We start from the raw sequence: 21,386 nt of genomic DNA, 5'->3' as shown, positions 1-21,386 counted from the left end.
ACAAGGGGAAACAGAAACAATTTTCTGTCTCTGTACAGGCTGACTCACTGGGATGACTTCCCATGGTGGTGTTTTGCACAGGCAGAGTTGAGAGAACGGAGATTTAGGGAGGCTGAAGAAGAGGCAGTTACAGCACTGTACCAGGTGTGGGTGCCCAGGCGCTGGCAGCGGGGGGCTGCAGGGTGGCCTCTGTGAGGGGAGGCCGGGGCTGCCCGGGGCTGGACACAGCCGGTGCCAGCCGGCTCCAACCAGCCCACCGCAGGGCACGGCCTGAGCCCAGCAGCCAAGCTGGTGGCCCCTCTGCGAAATTGTGTTTAAGAAAGGGCAAAAACCACCACACAGGCAGAGGAGGAGGGAAGAAAAAGAGGGAGAAACAGCCCTGCCAACACCAAAGTCAGAGAAGCACCAGGGTGGGGGGGAAGTGCTTGAGGCACCGGATCAGGTATTTCCCTGCAGCCCATGGAGAGGACCATGCTGGAGCACATGTCCACATTGTAGCCCATGGAGGACCCCAGGCTGGAGCAGGTGGATAGTTCCTGAAGGAACTGAAGTCCATGGAGAGCCCATGCTGGAGCAGGTATTCCTGAAGGACTACGGCCCATGTGGAGAACGCACACTGGAGCAGGGAAACAGCGTGAGGAGGAAGGAGCGGCAGAGAGGAGTTGTTATGGACGGACTGCAATCCCCTGTCCCTCATCCCGCCATGGGCAGAGGAGTCAGGAGTGAGGTTGAGCCTAAAAGGCAGGAGGATGCTAATTTTTTTGTCTTGGATTCTCACAATTCAAATCCATTTTAATAAATAAATTAGAATAATTTTCCCCATGTCAACTCTGTTGTACCTGTGACAGTAACTACTACACAATCTCCCCGTCTGTATGTCAACACACAAGCTTTCTCATCCTGTTTTGTCCCCCTTTCCTGTTGAGGGGGAGTGAGAGAGCACGTGGGTGGGCATCTGGCTGCTGGCCAAAGCTAACCCACCACAAGCACTCAATCTGAGAAGCAATACAAAGGGAAGGCTGACGAATTTTGCAGCAATAGTGTAAAATTATTTCTTCCACTGATGGGACTACCATAACTAATAAGTCATTAACTACACATGTTAAAGAATCTAGTTGTATAAAATGAACAGATTTAATGTCTCTTACTCTGCTTATGCAAACATGACAGTAAGATGTACAGAAGAAATTAATAATGAAATACAGTTTATCAACAAGTATAAGAAGGGTATATTTATAACACAAATGACTTCTCAACATATTTTTGAGACGAAACTGTTTCAAAAAATCATTTATTTTTCATACATAAAAAAGGACTGCAGATGGGTTTTAAAATAAGACACTTACTGAAATGCTTTTTCTCTTGATGAGAAGACTTTTTAAGAAAACCCTTTATGTCTGAACTTCAAGCAGATGGAATTTCTTCTAAGAACTCTTCCAGTAAAAAATAATTTATTTCTGTTACCATGTTGCATTTTACGTTGGGCTTTTTTTTTTTTTTTGTCTTTGTAAAGTAATTGGTCAAGTCATGGACACAAGTTCCCTAAGTAGCCAATGCTTAAACCTGTTCTACTTTGCTAAGTTTTTCAGTTTAAGGCTATCTAATAGATTCCAGGGAAGAAAAAAAAAAAAAAGTATCTGTTTTCCAAACCTAGATTTTAAAAAATTCAGCTATTACCTTTTGGTCATTTTTAATATTATGAGAATAAAACTGAACCAAACCAAAATCTTCTTGAGGTCCTTTGTTTGCCCATGGTGGTGCTTTTTTTTAAATTGGGTAAAACATTCACTTTGCACTTTGATATTTGTCTTCAATATTTAGATGGTAAAAAACCAAGAAAGATCTCTTATTCTAATGGTATCAGGAACTCTTGTGCAAATAATCCAGTGCCAGGAGTCAGATGAAGATAGCTAACATGACAAGACCCAGGATAAGACAAAAAATAACCTTCTAAAGAATATCTTGCAGGTTATGAAGGATATGGAACTAGCTGCTAAAAATATTTTCTCTCTTAGCATAGCACATGCTCAAGTTCTTCAACTTATGCTTCATAAATATTCATGATGATTTAAAAAGGTGGCTCTGAAATGGTCTTAAAAGAATCATTCTGGGCACAAGCATGCCCAAGCACTTGTTGACAAAGCCAAATGTATGATATTGGATTTTCCATCCAGTCACCGGGGGGCAGCTAATGATGTAAATTATTGTCTAGAGCTGTATTAGAAGCATGCACAGAGATTGCCTCCCTCAGCTCTGCTGCTTCTTGCTTTGTTTGCTGAATGTGACACTCAAGTATACCCAAAGGCAGATGATCTAGTACCTACATTGCTGCCTTCTGGAATTCTTGTAGTGATAGAGAATAGAAAAGGATGAGGTCATTTTAATGGGTATCAGAGTATAGCGTCTTATCCTGAGTCGAACTAAGATTACTAAGGATGTCTGTAAAATCCCTCTGAGCTCTATAGGCAAAAATTTAGCATTATGCATTGATAACACAGATCCTGCAAGTGATGCAGTGGAATTTTGTGGATATTTGCTCATGAATACATCAACGTAGAAATACCACAATGTTCAGTTTCAAACTCCCATAAATATACCTGCAGCTAATAATAATACTTGTTCAACTCCAGATGATTCTGAACTTTATCCTTTCTCTTTTGATTCCTTTTTTGAAAACAAAAGTAGTTCCCAGAATTTCTATGGGGGAAAAGACAGGCTTGTAGTTCCTTTACTAATATTTCATCTTCTTCATTATGTTCTGATTTTTTACTGTGTGAGAAAACCTTTAAGAACAACAGTGTAAACTTGATAGTTTACACATAAGCCATGTTCATTAATATTAGATAATTAGCTACCATTATGATATAAGGTTTACATTTCAGATATTTCCCAAACAAAGATCAATAATTTCCCTTTGTTCTTCTAGAAGAAATGATATGTCGAATTATGAATGATTTACAATCAATTCTTTTTAGTTCCTGCTGAATGAAGCATCCTGACATTTCTAATTCTTATGTTTTCCTCATTCTTTACGTTGACAAACCAGAAAGGATACATTACTCTGCTACTCAATAATAAGCTATTTGAGCCTAACCACTTTGTATATCAAGAATTAAGTAGCAAATGTGGTAACTAAAATTCTCAAAGAAAGATGCCATTTTCTCAATCCGCTCACCACATCAGGAAAATCAGTACTAAGCACATGACCTTCCCTATAACCTTTCCCCAAACATTTCAGTCCTTGTGCATATACAGCACTGCTTTCTAAATCAAAATGTAAACTTGCAATCCAGAACAATAAATTCTCAAGGCCAAGGACATTACATGTACATGTTACCATAAAAACACAGCACTTTCTGCATTACATAGGCTTCCCAAGCTTAAAAGAAGCCAGTATGAAGAAGATGGGGACACAAACGGAGACTTTACCTACCAGCACAGTTTACTGCAGCTAAACCACACAGTTTAGGTACTGTCACTTTTTGTGAACATTAAAGGAAAGAGAAACTTGAAAAAGGTATCTGAAAATTAAATTAACAGCAGTTTTGGTGGACACAGATACTAAAATAAGGAACAGATTCCCATGTTGCTGGGAATTCAAGATGTGATAAGGGAAATGAACACTCTAAGGTAATAAAAACACTTCTTTTGCTCTGTGTTGCTCCGGACTAAAAACAGCTACAAAACAATCAGCCACTAGAGCTACAGTTAAAAACAGTCCTTTCTCCCAAATAATTAATATATACAGCTTTGTTGGACCTTCAAAGAGTACTATACCAGGGCAAAACAGTATAAGTCAAAGAGACAACTTTAGATTATTACTCAATTTAAAAAAGGTTTTAAAAAAATATCATTAAACTTTTTGATTACAAGTTCATACTTACTGTCTTTTCCTTATTTTATTTATCATGTATCAAAGATTAAAGTAGCATGTACAAAGCCAAATGTCTTATGGTCACCATGTATGTGACCTCACCAGATGACCTCTGCCTTACTCAGTAGAGAGAGTTAACTCAGCAGCAATTACAAATTGTTTGGATGATCAATAGTCTTCACTTGGTAACCAGAAATAGTGCTTAGTGATTGAGGAAAGGAAGATTAATTTTGTAACAAGTTTTATCTTAGAAATAAGAAGTCTGTGTGCTACAAAATTGTATTTTATTTGACTTCACTAAATATGACTAGTTTTTGGAGATGAAAGAAGTTGAAGGTGAAAACTCTAAGGCAAGGAAGCTGCTTTACATCAGCTTCTACTCCCCTCCTTCCCTGAGAATACGCAGTTGTAAAACCTCGATGTGTTTGGAAATAGAGATGCAGAGGGAACACTTCAAATTCTTACCTTATGAAGAGTGGCTTCCACAGATTTCATATGACTAATAATCAATTCTTTGTCTCTATTATAAAAGAAAAAAAAAAGAGCAGTTAATAGAACTGAAGCTCTACCGATGTAGAAATTAATTTTCTGCTACTTTATAACCATCATGTCTTTAAAAATAATTGTTGCTAACTCAAACTGTTATGTTTGTATCTCTCCTTTTTATATCTCCAATGCAAACCCTAAAAAATAGTTCATGGACTACTATTTGGCATGTTTCCATATGAAAGATGCTTCTATTGTGGGCAAGCGATTAAACTAGCTGTATTTATAGGCATATCAATGAACAACTATCATGTTCTTGGATAAGAAATCTGCAGTCTTGGATAAAAAGGGCATGTTGAATGGAGTCCAGGCTCTAGCAGGAAGAGAATATATTCTTGTACTGGAACACACTGACATGGTTTTCATCAATTATATGGGCCTAAGAACTATGTACTTCTATGCATGTAAGTCTTTCTGTCTTCTCTAAACCTGAACATTCCACTGGTCCTTTTCCAAAAGAAGTCCAGTCAAGGATCCTATCCTTAAGAAACAGAAGTCTGCAGAATTAAATACTACTCCCATGTCTTTTTGCAGATTAGGGCTTCAGTAAGAAAGACAGCTTTGATCAGTTATGCTGCAACAAAAAAACGTGGTCTCATCTGATGCATTGACAGAAATGGAATTAAAGTTGCATACTACCATATGACTAAGGAGAACAGGATAGCGTGACCAGCAAAACACCATAGGAAATCAAATGCAATCTGTGCCGGAAAAGCTGATACATCTCAATATTCTAGGACCAACTTGTCAGCTATGTCAATGTTTTGTTTGAGCTCTTGCAGTTCCTAAAACTGAAGTCAAAACCATGGCATTCTTCTGCCTGGAATGACCGCTGGTTCCTCATTTCTTGATTCATATTATCCTAAGTGCAAATACAGAAAGGTGGCCAGAAAAGTCGCATTGGCTTTCACACTTCTACTAAAGCTATCACACGGATGTTTCTCTTTTGAGGATCCTGCCTTTCTTTGGACTAGATTGACAGGGACATGCTGTTCACCTTCTCTGCTGGCCTCATTTATGTAGCAACTGCTATTTGTCTGAGTGAAGTCAGTTCTAGAAAGACAGTTCAACATCATTAATTTCTGAGTTAGTTACTGACATAGAAGTCAGTCTGTTCTTTGCATATTCTCAAGTGTTCATCATTTTGGCTGCTCATGGCTTGGATGGGCATACTCTTCACTGGGTAAAAAACTGGCTGGATGGCTGGGCCCAAAGGGTTGTGGTGAATGAAGTTAAATCCAGTCCGTGGCTGGTCACAAGTGGTGTTCCCCAGGGCTCAGTGTTGGGGGCAGTTCTGTTTAATATCTTTATCAGTGATCTGCATGAGGGGATCAAGTGCACCCTCAGTAAGTTTGCAGATGACACCAAGCTGGGTGGAAGTGTTGATCTGCTGGAGGGTAGAACAGCTCTACCGAGGGATCTGGACAGGCTGGATCAATGGGCTGAGGCCAATTGTATGAGATTCAACAAGGCTAAGTGCTGGGTCCTGCACTTTGGTCACAACAACCCCATGCAACACTACAGGCTGGGGGAGGAGTGGCTGGAGAGATGACCAGCAAAAAAGGACCTGGGGCTGCTGCTCCATAGCCAGCTGAACATGAGCCAGCAGTGTGCCCAGGTGGCCAAGAAGGCCAATGGCATCCTGGCTTGTATCAAGAATAGTGTGGCCAGCAGGACTAGGGAAGTGATCCTCCCCTTGTACTTGGCCCTGGTGAGGCCGCACCTTGAATACTGTGTTCAGTTTTAGGCCCCTCACTAGAAGAAGGACATGGAGGTGCTGGAGCACAGCGAAAGGAGGGCAACAAGGCTGGTGAAGGGTCTGGAGCACAGGTCTTACGAGGAGCGGCTGAGGGAGCTGGGGTTGTTTAGTCTGGAGAAGAGGATGCTGAGGGGAGACCTTATCACTCCCTACAACTACCTGAAAGGAGGTTGTAGCGAGGTGGGGGTCAGTCTCTTCTCCCTAGTAACAAGCAATAGGACAAGAGCAAATGGCCTCAAGTTGTGCCAGTGGTTTAGGTTGGATATTAGGAAAAACTTCTTCACTGAAAGTGTAGTCAGGCACTGGAACAGGCTGCCCAGGGAAGTGGCTGAGTCTTCATCCCTGGAGGTATTTAAAAGACAGGCAGATGTATTGCTTAGGGTCATGGTTTAGTGGTCGACTTGGCAGTGATAGGTTAATGGCTGGTCTCGATGATCTTAAGGGTCTTTTCCAGCCTAAACAATTCTATGATTCTATGATAAAAAGGAAGGTATCTTTAGATGGCATTTTGAACCCAGGTTAATAGGTGTTCCCCAGGTTCTCATTTGTGTTAAGAGAAAGCCCTCTGGCTATGGTTGATTTATTATCTTAAATAACATCTTAAAATAAAAGTCTAGTAATATTTGTTTATAGCACCTAGGAAAAAAGTTTAAAAAAATTAAACTATTAATCTACCCCTACACACCATGATCCACATTTCATTCAATCTTTATTTCATATATTCATCAACTCCTACAGGTGTAAGGGAAATTGGAATTAGATCATAGAACTATTCTTTTGGATTATTATTCAGAAATGTAGTTCAGGCATGAGGAACATGCTTTACATCATCTTTTACACAATAGCTGGGGTGAAGATTTGATAGAGAATTTCTATCTAGCAGAAAAATGACCAAAAGGCTACTAAAACTTCTATCAAGTTCACTGCTATCAGACACTTTTATTAATACTGCTTCCTACTCTGGAGGAAAGTGGAACAGAACTGCTGGTCACCATTGCAAGAAAATCAAGATAGCCATTCTCAGAATGAGCCAGCCATCTTGCTGTCCTATAAAGCTGTACAAAAGATTAGGAAAGAACTTGAAAGACAGACATGCATTGCTTACAATCACTCGGGTTATGGAAGAGGTATTAAAATAAGACTTTCTAGACAAAAGTCAGGTCTATTTCAAATACTTTGCATATATATTCCTAAGAGAAAAAAAAGACATTTCTTATGAAGAGTTGGTAGAACAATAAACGGTATGGGGGTTTTTTTGTCAATATTCAACTGCTATATACAGAAACAAAACCAATTTTAAAACCACTTCACGTTAAAATAACCTTTTCTGAATATAAGAAGGGCCACAAGGAACATTCTTTACTAGAGTGCGTAAAATAGGCTGGGGCAGGGTGAAAAGGGGAAGCTTTCCCGAACAAATCCTTCTTCAGGTCACATCTGCTTTAATACACTCACACTAAATAACATTTGTCATTTTAATTAGCTTGTTAAACATCTCCCTGGTAACTATATTAATTACATTATTTTGCTTGTGCATAAAACCCTTAAAGCTTCTAAGCTATTGCTCTTCAAAGGTCAAATGTATCCCAGGTATAATGAGAAATTTTAATTTTAAATTAAACTTCTTTTAAATCTTAGCCACGGACCAACAATATTCAAAGTACATACTACAATAAGAGTAATAGATAAGAGAGTCTGCAAAGATTTATCTTTTTATCTGACTATTTGACTGTAAGAGGTTAGTAATAATCTCATTCAAGTCAATGGAACACCTTTTGACTACCAATCTTTTCAAGATTGGTCCCTGAACATTTCCTTCCACTCTCCAGGTTATGGTTTAAAAAAAGCATAGGTTTTATGTCTAAATCCAAAACTCTGTGAGATCAGCCGAAAGATCTATCCTGTTACACAGATAACACTAGGTCCAAAATGGGTTTCAACCCCTTTGGCAGCTAAGAACTGTCACCTAGCTGACGTTTCTGTATTTATTATAAATAAATTGTGTCTCTCTATAAAAAGATGACATGGAAATAGAGAAAACAAGCAATCATTTCTTAAACAAACAGAGCATTAGAGATCTGCCAAAGAGATGCTGTCAAATCAGTAAGACAACTGGCAAACAAAAATGCCCATGCTATTTCAGGACCCAGAATTTGGAGCACTATTATGGGATAACTACAGAAAACATACCATCTAGTATCTTGAACTAACAGTTTTCTTTTTAGAAGACTATCACTGAATTTCAAAGAGAGACAGATGTACTTTTGTTTTCTAGCATTACATTAGCCAGGGCTAAAACCCTGTGCATGAAAGTAAGAATTGATCTTTTGTCCGTTTTAAGTGATCTCCCCAAGGTCCCAGTGCTCACTTCGCTGCCATGCAGAGGGCACTCTCTGCATCATGGATGCTCTCTTTCAGTCGACGCTTGTCCTGCTCCAGCTGGGTAAGAAGTCTATTGAGCTGACGCAGAGATTGATCTTTTCTTCTCAGCTCCATCTTTGCCTCGGAGAGTCTCTGCAAGCAGACAGAAAGCAGAGTTACCTGTCAGCCCAAATAATTAACTTCAATTTATGCCACAGGCTATTAAACAAAGTGGAAAACAGACTGACTGAAGTAGATTTGGACCATTACATTCTAAGGTTTTATGAATCCTCTAGCAAAAAACATTACTAACTCAGAACCCCCCAGTTTTTAGTATATTACCTATGTACAAAATGCTTTATAAAATAAAGTGATTTGTTGATCAAACAGGTACATATACTATACTACAAGTACTATAATTACAAATACCAGATCTAAACACAGTGGAAATAAATTAAGAGTACAGCATTAAAGAGAACAAAATATTTTCAAAACTTAATTTAAGATGAACATTAAAGAAAAGAATTCACAAAGAAAGGGAATAAACAAAGTAGCATTTATTTAAATATTCTGCACAATTCAGAAATTTCAGGATTAAAAACATAAGAATCTAATATTCTCTCAGTGCATTAAGTATAGTTTTGCTGCAATTCTTGCTAAGAATAAATCACTACTTAATGATGCTTTCACTATTTTAATATTAGTTTTCCAATATGCAAAACAGTACATGTATTTTTTAATGTTTTTCTCCAGCTTAGAATTAACACAACATGCTTTAAATCAATTCAGATTAATCCAATAGATGACAAATAGAATCATAGAAAGTTTTGGGATGGAGGGGACCTTCAAAGATCATCTAGTCCAATCCCCCTGCAATCAGCAGGGACATCTTCAACTAGATCAGGTTGCTCAGAGCCCCATCCAGCCTGTCCTTGAATGTTTCCAGGGGCGGTGCATCTACCACCTCTCTGGGCAACCTGTTCCAGTGTTTCACCACCCTCATCATGAAAAATTTTTTTCCTTATATCTAGTCTAAATCTACTCTCTTTTAGCTTAAAACCATTACCCCTTGCCCTGTCGCAGCAGGCCCTGCTGAAAAAAGTTAGTCCCCATCTTTCTTATAAGCCCCGGTTTAGTATTGAAAGGCCGCAATAAGGTCTCCCTGCAGCCTTCTCGTCTCCAGACTGGACAACCCCAGCTCTCTCAGCCTGTCCTCGTACCAGAGGTGTTCCATCGCTCTGATCATCTTTGTGGCCCTTCTCTGGACTCGCTCCAACACATCCATGTCCTTCCTGTGCTGAGGACCCCAGAGCTGGACACAGTACTCCAGGTGAGGTCTCACCAGAGCAGAGTAGAGGGCCAGAATCACCTCCCTCAACCTGGTGGCCATGCTTCTTTTGATGCAGCCCAGGATACAGGTGGCCTTCTGGGCTGTGAGTGCACATTGCCGGCTCATGTCCAGCTTTTCGTCTACCAGTACCCCCAAGTCCTTCTCCTCAGGGCTGCTCTCAATCCCTTCATCCCCCAGCTGGTACTGATACCGGGGATTGCCCTAACCCAGGTGCAGGACCTTGCACTTGGCCTTGTTGGACCTCATGAGGTTCACATAGGCCCACTTCTCCAGCTGGTCCAGGTCCCTCTGGATGGCATCCTGTCCCTCAGGCATGTCAACCACACCACTCAACTTAGTGTTGTCTGCAAACTGTCTATGTCATTGATGAAGATATTAAACAGTACTGGTCCCAATACAGACCCCCGAGGGACACCACTTGTCACTGATCTCCCATCTGGACATTGAGCTGTTGACCACTACCCTGTGGATGCAACCATCCAGCCAATTCCTCGTCCACTGAACAGTCCACTCATCGAATCCATGTCTCTCCAGTTTAGAGAGAAGGATGTTGTGGGGGACCATGTCAAAGGCCTTACAGAAGTCCAGATAGATGACATCCATAGCTCTTCCCTTGTCCACTGATGCAGTCACTCCATCATAGAAGGCCACTACGTTGGTGAGGCAAGACTTGCCCTTGGTGAGGCCGTGCTCGCTGTCTCAAATCACCTCCCTGTCCTCCATGTGCCTTAGCATAGCTTCTAGGAGGATCTGTTCCATGATCTTCCCAGGCACAGAGGTGAGGCTGACAGGTTGGTAGTTCCCAGGGTCCTCCTTTCTACCCTTTTTAGAAATGGGAGCAATGTTTCCCTTTTTCCAGTCACTGGGGACTTCACCTGACTGCCATGACTTTTCAAATATCATGGGGAGTGGCTTGGCAACTACATCAGCCAGTTCCCTCGGGACTCTGGGATGCATCTCATCGGGACCCATAGACTTAGGTATGTTCAGGCTCCTCAGGTAGTCACAAACCTGATCTTCTCTTACAGTGGGCCTCCCCCAGGCCCTGCCTTCAGGTCCAACTACTCGAGAGGTGTGGGAAGAGCGGTTGCCAGTGAAGACCGAGGCAAAAAAGTTGTGGAGTACCTCAGCTTTCTCCTCGTCCATTGTTACCAGTTTGCCAGTCTTGCTCATCAGGAGGGGGGATGCTTTCTTTGACCTTCCTTTTCTGGCTGCCATACCTGTTAGAAGCCCTTCTTATTATTCTCTGTGTCCCTTGCCACGTTCAGCTCCAGCTGCGCCTTGGCCTTCCTGACCCTACCGCTGCACAACTGGGCCAATGTCCCTGTACTCTTCCCAGGATACCTGTGCCTGCTTCCACTGCCCATGCATTTCCTTCTTGCCCTTCAGTTTGACCAGCAGGTCTCAACTCATCCATGCTGGTCTCCTGCCTTCCTTTCCTGATTTCTTACACCTGGGGATCAAGAGCTCTTGCACTCTATGGAAAGCATCTTTAAAGATCTGCCAGCTCTGCTCTGCTCCCTTGTCTCTGAGGGCAGTTTCCCAGGGGGTCCTATTGACTAACTCCTTGAACAGCTGGAAGTTTGCTTTCCTAAAATTCAGGGTCCTGACTTTACTCTTTGCCTGACCCTTATCCCTCAGAATTGTGAACTCCACCAATGCATGATCACTGCAGCCCAGGCTGCCTCCAGTCTTGACGTCACTGAGTAGCTCACTTGCGTTAGTGATCAACAGGTCCAGTATCGCATCCCCTCTGGCAGGGCTGTCTATTGCCTGGCTTAAGAAGTTATCCCCAGTGACTCCAGGAGTCTCCTGGATTGCCTACAGCTCGCCATGCTACTTTTCCAGCAGATGTCGGGGTGGCTGAAGTCCCCCAGCAGGACGAGAGCCTGAGAGAGCGATGCCCCCTGTTGCTGGAGTAAGAAGGCTTTGTCAACAGGCTTCTCTGGATCAGGCAGCTGTAGTAGACACCAGCCACAAGGTTCCTTTGTTGCCTCGGTCTCTAATTCTTACCCATAAGCTTTCAACCTGCTCATGGCTGTTCTTCAGAGACAGCGCTTCACACTCTATCCATTTCTTGATGTAGAGGGCAACCCCTCAGCCCCTCCTTCCTCGCCTGTCCTTTCTGAACAGCACACAGAACTAATTAATACAGAACCTGGCTAGCTGCTACTCTTTTCTGCTGGGATAAATCAATACTTTTATAGACTGGAGTATTAATAATGTGATTTCATAGTTTGCTAAATGTTACATTTTACTTACAGCTGTTAATTGCCTTTTTAGAAAGAAATTATAATAGGTGGCTATAAAAATTCTTTTGCAAAATGCAAATTCCCTGACAGATTCTAAACCAATATAGAAGGGTAGAGAAGACTGCACAGTTGCAAGACTCTTGCACCTTATTTTCAAAATTTACAGATATGTTTTCTGCTTAAGTTCTAAGAATGCTCTACATAATCTGTAGACAGGAGCACTTGACCTGGACTGTGGAACATGGGAAATATGTATTATGTTGTGGGTATGTATTAAGAACAGTACATACAAAAGGTTGATAAAAATTTGGAGGGCACAGAAAACTCAACTATGTGAAAAAGCTTCAGACCTAGCCAAGAATCAAAGGCACTTAAAAACCAATATTCTAGAGAAAATGTCTGTAAGATAACAAAGTACAGCATAGAACTGCATAATCCTGCAAAACAGACTGAAATCTGTGGATTGGCATAAGTTTCTTCAAACACTTCCCAAGACAAAAAAGCAACCCGTTATTTCAACAGTGTATTTGGAAGGTACAGCACCACTACCTGAACATTCTGTTCAGCAATTTACAAATTCCAGGCTGAGATTAATCACTGCTGTAAGGAAAAAAAAAAACAATCAGGAGTTTATTTAAGAAACTCTGACCCCCAGAAATGATAATATTAGCCTTGCTCAAATTACTGCAGGTTGAAAAACTTTGTTCTGCCTCTTATGTCATTATTTTCAATGAAGAATGCTATTTTTCACCTAAGAAAAGATAAACACACATATCTCATTCTTGCATTGCATTATTAGCATAAAGATATCCAAAACCAAACCAAAGTGCTGCTTTCAGAAATTCTACACTAATGCCACCGGCAGCTACCAAAGTCCTGTCTGAACAGCTGAATTTATGGATTGTCAGATTTTCAGAAAAGTTATTTCCAAGAAACCAGATGTGGATTAGCAAGGATAAAAGGAGCCATCTTTAATTTAAGAACAAAGAACATTATCTTCTTCCATTTATTGTTTTTACTGTTTGTTTATTTTAGGCTAAGTCAGCATTGAGGAAACAGCTCTGAAAACCCAGTCAAGTGTCATCATCATCATCCCCCCCCCCCCCATATTCCCATCTTTTGACAAACAAAATTTATTGAACAGAGAACAACGTCTCTTGTTTCAATGCTTTGTCCACCCCACTTTCCCATCTGACTGAAAAAATCTGTTTTTAAGATGCAGCCACATGACTGAGCTCTGGCCAATGTAGAACAGATAATACTACTAATATTTTCATGCAAGTAACTTTTGATGTACATGTTGCTGGAACAGAGTCTGCCTCCAGGATTCTAGTGGTCTAATTGAGTGAAGAAAGACAGGATAATGGGAATATTACGCATATTTATTTCACTTTTATTAGACAGCTATCCTTCTACAGGGGCTGAAGAGTTGCCTGCTCCCGCATAAAGCTTTCATCACTGACCACAAATGGTGAAGAGACCCACTAGGTGTCAAAATCTTCCAGGAGGTGCTAACTAATCTTGCTTACCAGTTGCAAGCATAGGCCTATTAATGAGGCAATAACAAGGATGAAAGCATGAAGCCTAACTCTTTGAGAGGCATGGCCAGCAATCCAGCCGGTGACGAAGCAATATAGAAATGATTAAATCAAATCTCTCACTGAACAGCTCCTTTATTATATTCAAAAGTTTCACCATTACTTACAGAAATCTCCAAAGGATTCAGACTTTACCTATCAAAGTATTGCAATATCCAAGCAAAATGTAAACTGATTTTAGCTCTCCAAAAGAGTAGTTTCAGCATTCACTTGAAGCTCCTTGCTACTGTGGGTTAAAGTCAAGCCTTGGAAATTGCTCAAATACAGTGTGGAGTATTCTAAAGTAATGGCTGCTAAGCCTCTCTTTTTTTCGTTCTTCAGATTGATCTAATTAAAACCCTTGATAAACTTTATGGACTCTAATATTTCCAGCTGAGTGACTGAAACCAAGAGGGTGTGCCTCAAGGCAGCAAGGCAACAATGATAAGCAGCAGGTTAGCCACTAATTTCTCAGCCAGGGTAGATTGTGAAAGTGTGATGTTCTGATATCCAAGAAAGTGTTCAGGAGAGAATAGGATAAATCAAGTTTAATAACTCTGCTCCTAATTGTTCCCTCAATGCTCCACTCTAATTACTTGGAGAACTCTCCTGACTGTCACCTGATATTAAGTTGTTGGAGGCTGAGTGTGGAGCAGTGAGATAATCAATAAACATTTAGTGGGGAGAAGAATGAAGATCCCGTTAAGCAGTGGGAACCTGCAGCACCCAAAGCCCTTCTGCTCATGAGAAAACCTATGGGAGAGCCATAGTGATTGCAAAGCAATAATCCAAAGCACTGTTTTTAGGCCTTGAGGCCTTTAGGCAACAGTACATTTGAGAAAAAAAGGTTAACACGGTCACCCTAATTACAGCCCATTTTCACATTCTTCATATATAAGCGAAGACAAGCCAATTAGGTAGAAAGGAAGATAAGGGAAGTTTTATTTGTATACTAATTAAACCCCTGATGAAATTAAAGGAAAAACATACAGCTCTGTAATTGTGTCTGAGAAAGGTCACTTCAGGTTCAGTTATCAGAAAAGCACAGCCTTGAGATATTTCACGTAATCCACAATATAGCCCTTATTTTGCTCCCCAGGTCTTAGTATTTACAAAAATAAGAAAATTTCAAAACCTGATAATGCATTTATCTTGAAATGTTTTCTGCGGACAATTACAATTGTTAGAAAGTTGAGGCTAAATATGATAAGAAGAATGAAGGTTTTAAAAACCTATGTCTGCACATAGTTCTGTGAAGATGCTGAGCTTTCACTTTCAAGCACAACTGATTCTGAACCAACTTAGAAGTCAAACTCCAATTTATTGACATTCTGTAAAACCCCAGTTATCTATTTAGTTCAGATGTTTAGGCATTCAGGTGCTAATTCAGACATCACTGCACTCCTTCCTCTACAGTCTACCAAAATCTCATAGATCAGTTGAGCTTTCATCAGAATCCTTAGAAGGAGTTGCCTTTAGAGATATTTTAGATACAGGCTTTTCTTCCCCATAAAATGAGCATGAAAAACCATTTGTTGGAAAGAACAGCAAGTAACTGATAGCACTGAAGAAAAGTCTCATTGGATGTCTGTCATCTGGGTCCTACCGCAAATAATTTTAACAAGCTTAGGCTTTGCAATGAGGAATCTCTTTAAAACCAGTTAAAAAATAAATCAAAGTTTAACATTGTCATTCTTTACACACAAAAAAGCACTCTATTCAAAAGATAATGGACGAACGATGACAGTCATAGAGTTTAAATCCATGCAAAGCATGTGTGACACATTTATACTGAGAGCGTATTTTCCAAGATCAACTAAAGCTAGATCAAACTGCTTACTAAATTAGATTTAAATTACGCCAACACCACACAGCACTACAAGATATGCAAATATACTGCAGTATGTGTATTATGAACTAATTTGTGAAATTAAAGATTTTGTCTTCAGGATGAAGTTTTATATGTATATTTTCCATTTAGATGCAAAATATTACTTTTTAAAAGACCTGTACACTGAATACATCCTGAGAACTATCCTACACACATAACTAATAAAATTCCACAATGAAAAAATCCAACACAAAGTTTAGCCAGCATCCATTCCTCCACCAGTTGAAACACACTTCCCGTTACCCCCGTTGGCAAATATAACCTTCAGGATAGTCTCAGTGCCCCTCAAAAGACAGTCTACAGATAACCTAGAGAAATCTTGCATCTTTGAAAGGTCCAAATTCAAAAGGTACAAAAAGTTACATTAATATTTAATGTCAGCTGTATTTTTAGTGTGTATGACTGCAATGCCAATCAAATTACATTAGCTCAAACTATACAGCTGAATTTCCACAAGATGTGTTCTGAAAAGAATTCTTACTTATCAAGAACAACTCAAAATGAAACTTCTTCTATCAAAACAGGAGATTAAAAAAACTCAGGGAAAAAGGTTCTGTGGCAAAAAAAAAATCATAACTGAGACTTCTCATCGATACATAAAAAAACCCTGAACATCTAAGACATACATTTAGCGCTATGTCAACAAATAAGATGGATTTACACTTCTCAACTGGAAACCAAGCTGCAGTATCAACACACTATATCTGGATTCACTGTGTGTTTCACAGCGGCTGCAGTAGTGTCTTAAAACAGTTTGAAATGAACTCTGTGGCTATTCTGCTCTTGCAAAGCAGAGCTAACCTGAGGCTGACCACCCATGACATCCCTTCAATAACAAATACTTTCACATGCCCTTCACACTTCTCTAGAAAAAGAAATAGACTCAAAAGGACATTTGAATGAGCTGTATCTGCTTTGCAGAAAAAGCAGTGATTTTTTTTTTTAACCCCTTTGCAACTGGACCCTCATCCTGACAGCAGCAATCTTTTCATATGCTGGCATTCTGAGAAAGGACATACCTGATCACTCTTCTCTGAAGTATGGGATGTAGCATGGAAGCAGTTAAACATAGCTTACAGATCACAGTGTATCTAACTACAAAATGGCTCTTCACATCTTTGAAAGTGCCCTGTGTAATGAGGTCGCAGAGCATGAGTGGGTCTACTAAGCAAAACAGTAACACCAATCAGCACAATAATTTTAATAAATAACCAACAAAATACTGGTGAATTACGGGATACTTGCAGACATATTTTCACATTTCTGACACAACGTCAAATACAATTGCTTGTGACTGTTTCATATAAGAAACACTCATAATATTGGAACAAAAACTATGCTAATAGCAGAAAGCTTTAGCCAAATCAGTATCATAAAAACAGTCAAGTAATCATCTAAAGACGATTAGAAGTTAAATGATGGTGCAGGTAGCTTAAAAAAGCAGCTGTGATGTACAGCTACTCTACAAGATCTAGAATCTAAGTATTAAGAAACATTCCAATAAAAATTTATTCCAGAGTCACTCAATGGATTGGATGGGGAAAGTGCATACGTTTTCATCTTGCAAGAGATTTTTCTTACAAGTCATTTGAAATTGTAGGCACTCACATTGTGAAAGCCAATGGCATTACCTATGTATTTCTAGATAACAGTCCATTTACTGACTGAAGCATAGCTCTCAGACATCCAAGCAAGTTTAGGTACCACAAGCATTTTACCTGCTGGTTCAGGCTGGATTACAGTGCCTCAAAGACTTAAAGCTAGGTTTAATATCTCTGTGCTACAATGCAGACGTATTTGAAGAGAAAATCAATTCTGATCAGCAAGAAAGGACTGCATTTTTCAACTGCATTAGCTCAAAAAGTTTAGCAAAGGATGACTGAAAATGTTTTTTGAAGTAACTGAGCTGTGTATGCTTTAAAGTTATTGTGAATTAAAAGAGCCTGTTAATTTAAACACAGTAGCTATTCCTGAATAATTGCACACAATAACACTTAGTCCAGAAGACACATCCTATGTTCACATGTCACAACTTCGAAGTAAGTGAAACTAAACAAAACTTTGAAAGTTTTTATATGAAGTAATCACAAAATATAAACTGCCCACACATAGGCTAGACCCTCATGGGCAGTTAATATTAGCAAACAAAAGCATCAGTGTTCAAATGTGTTCGCTAGGTACTGCTGCATTCGAAGAGAAATAGAAGTTGAAAAGCCACCTCAAATGAGGGACACCCTTTTGAATAACAAGATGCACTGGGCCTTCCAGACATACACTAATCCAATCAGAGATAATAATTAAGCCCTACTTTTAAACAATGTTTTGGGAAATGTTGAAGTACATAATAAAATTTATGCATGTGATAATCTAGAAATTTTTATCATCTTCTGAGCTAAGTGAATTATGTTAGCATTACTGGAAAGCTGCAGAGAAGGATTATACCACCTTAATGGAACAAAGACAATTTTAGAAAAACTCAGGCTTTATCACTGTGAGTTTTAAGTGTATTAGAAAAACCCTTGATGTTAAGTGAGAATAAATTTTTTGGAATCACATGCATGGTGGCATGATCATTCACTCCTCATTCACCTCTGACATGCTACCTCAAGACTGATGTTTCTTTTTTCTCCCTAGAAAAGTAAATTCCTCTCCCACCACAAAACCTAACCCTGTGCAACTGCAGACTAGACAAGATCCAGCCCTGCAGGAGCAGCAGCTTTTCTGTGCTTTGGTAGTGCCACGCCTTTAAATCAGTTACTTAAGTGCCACAGAAAAGAAATAATCCTATTTTTTCACTGTTACACATTTTACCCTTATAGACCTCCAGTCTTATAGCTGTTACAGTTCCAAGATTTCAAAAAGATGTTTTATACCTAACTACTGCAAAAGCGGACTTTTCATAACTCTCTCATGTGCCTTTATGTAAGTGAGGCACCTGACTTTACAGGGAAACTCTGATGCTGCTCTGTAGCACTGCCCTCCGCTATACACAAGCATCTGTGACACTGTTGCTTAATTCTTCTATACATTATGTAATTGCGCACATTAGCACACAGTGTACAAGATAAAGACACAAACAGTACTTAGACTTTATCTTTACTATGGTTTGCAAGTGCTACTATACCACATGTACATACAAAGAAGTATTTAGCTCGATATCTGTGATGACACAACATATTGCACCAGTTTCTTGCATTTCATTATAGGTCAACTAGGCTCAAACCAACTGTCTCTGATCATGTCCTACTGGTCTTAATGATCTTGCATTACCACTGACATTTCTAAGCCCAGGAACAGACTATAAGTTCTCAAAAAATATTCTTCCATTGGATCTGCACCACTCAATTTGTTTGAAATACTTCCAAATCATAACAATTAGTTAAGATAATTCAGGAAGAAGGAGAAACAACAGCAATAAAATTATTAACAATGACGATGAAATGTTACCTACAAATTAAATAACCACAATTTCATTCCCATTGTTTATTTAAAAAGGCATACACTTTGAAGTCAGTGGGAATCTGGACACAGACTAAAAAGTCATCAGGGACACGTTAAATCACACAACATTCTGCTTCAGTACTAAAATTAAGAAACAAGTATTATGGTACATTGGCTATATGTCTTCACTTCAGACACTGGTTCAAAAATAGGAATCCTAAGAGTCTTTAGAACAGTTTCAAGAAATTTTCTAACTAGAACTTAAGGTTCAGTTCTGAGTAAGAAAATATACTGTCCATGACCTCAATATACTGGTGGTCCCAGGTAAGTTATTTTAGTGCTGCAGGTCATTCTGCAGCAGTTTGTTGGAAGACGCTGCTGCACAATTCCACCAGACACTAGCGCATTAGCATGAGCCATCACATTAAGCAGTTATGGACAATGCCAAGCCTGTCAATTTATGCCAGCTAAAGTTTTGCTCTTGCTTCAGCAAGAGTTTTTAATTTTCTTTAATTAAAAAAAGATTTGTCAAATTCATTAACATGGCACTATCATTAACATGGGGTTTGTCAGATTTATCACTTTATACAGTTTACATTCAAACACTGTGTTCTCCTTCAGAAGAGTTCTGACCAAACTGTACGTTTGTATTCAGGTATACGTGCTTCCACAGACAGCCCCAAATGCTGTTTCGTGTATGCATATTATATTTTAATATTATGTCAGCCATATCCTGCTGCATGAAGTATCTGTACAGGGAAAACACAAATACATGATGCTTTTTATCCCTTTTGCTCTTTAAACCTCAATAAAATAAGAATGAATTGATAAGTATGTAATTTCATACTAAAAGGTCCATTCTTTTATACAGGTCACCCCTATCCCTCTGTCATTAAAAACTGAAGAATAGTCTTCCTAGCAGAAAGAACAGATATAGTAAAATAAAATTTAACTAATATAAAAGGCAACTTCTAAATCACTCTGTTGAAAAAGCATCAAAGATATATTACATCCCAATATTCAGCAAAAAGATCCAAGTGCTATAAAGGCATATTGATTGAGTGTCTCCCTTCCCTCTGGGTATGCTTTGTGGCATACCAAGTGCCAACTGAGAGCACAAACCTTAAACAAGGAACACATTTTTCTGAGCATGGCACACACAGATCCTGAAGCAGACATGGTAAACACTGACAAATATAAATCACTGCAACTGTTAAACTGAATCATTATTCACATTTTTCACTTTTGGTTTGTTTCCTAAGATAAAATGGCACCACGATGGTACAAAACTTGGAAAATCACCTGTTTCACTCACCTGTAGAAGCAACAGTAATAAATATGCCTTATTATTGAACACATTGGGTGTGTTCAAAACAACCAATTGTTTTAGTGAACTGTCATTAACTTTTTTTTTCCCCAAGAACACTTATTTCTTCATTCTCACAACTGAAAAATATTCTTGTACAACAGTGAAGTACTATTTATAAATAAAATCTTGGGACTGTTGCTTAGAATTGAGAATCTTAAATTAATAATTTTCAAATCGCTTAATTACTTATTGTATAGTCCACAGACCAAAAAAATCAACTAACAATTAAGGTTGGTTTACTTTAGCTAGAAAGTTTTTAAAACTTTTTTAGACGTCCTTCTAACTGAGACAGTAAAAAGATTCATGTAGCAAAAAGAACTTCAGTGGGTTTTTCATAAATACATATTGTAAAAGTCAACACAAAAATTTAGGCAACATAAAAAAATAATCTCTGTTTTGAGTTTGTTATCCTGCTACAATCTCAAAGAGCTTCCATGCTTTTCATGATAAAAAGAAGATAACATAGCTATAGATATTGGAAGCTGAAAGTGGTATAAATTTTGAAAAAACTTGCTCTTGAAAATCATTGAATACCCAATGAAAACAGGGTGCCAAGTTAAATTCAAAAACCAAATTACATGAAAGATAGGCATGGGTGCTGTCACTGTATGTAGCCAAGAAAGGGGACCAACGTGCAAAGGAATGCATCTTTTGCTTTAGCCTTATGCCAGTTAGATACAGAATTATATTCCAATAGCTTAATTATATTTTAATAGGTATTTGAGAGTTAGTTACTTATGGTTTCACAAAAAGATATAAAGATCTTTATAGAGTTAGCTTTGCACAAATAGAAAGGGAGATCATGGGAAAACATGACTAAGGTGAAAAAATGACGGGGCCCTAGAGAGATCCTAGTTAAACAGCAGCAAGAAGCAAATCTATGTATAAAGGACTTGTATATCAAGAACCTGCATAGCAGAAAGTCCTACACATTGATATCTAAACTACCAGGAAAAATAGGGTTT

At 39.1% G+C, this 21,386-nt stretch overlaps 1 protein-coding gene across 1 annotated transcript in view; it reads right to left on the bottom strand.

The window, feature by feature from the left end:
* Positions 1-21,386, bottom strand: part of CCDC171 (coiled-coil domain containing 171) — a 158,146-nt gene that overhangs the window by 50,853 nt on the left and 85,907 nt on the right. Inside the window, 2 exon segments of the mRNA XM_082336783.1 lie at positions 4,340-4,394; positions 8,548-8,693. Coding sequence (XP_082192909.1) covers positions 4,340-4,394; positions 8,548-8,693 — 201 coding nt within the window.

Source organism: Platalea leucorodia (assembly GCF_965183815.1).
Source record: "Platalea leucorodia genome assembly, chromosome: Z".
NCBI classification, from domain to species: Eukaryota; Metazoa; Chordata; class Aves; order Pelecaniformes; family Threskiornithidae; genus Platalea; species Platalea leucorodia.
Note: the sequence above shows the minus strand (reverse complement) of the source record. Positions and strands in the feature narration are given on the sequence as shown.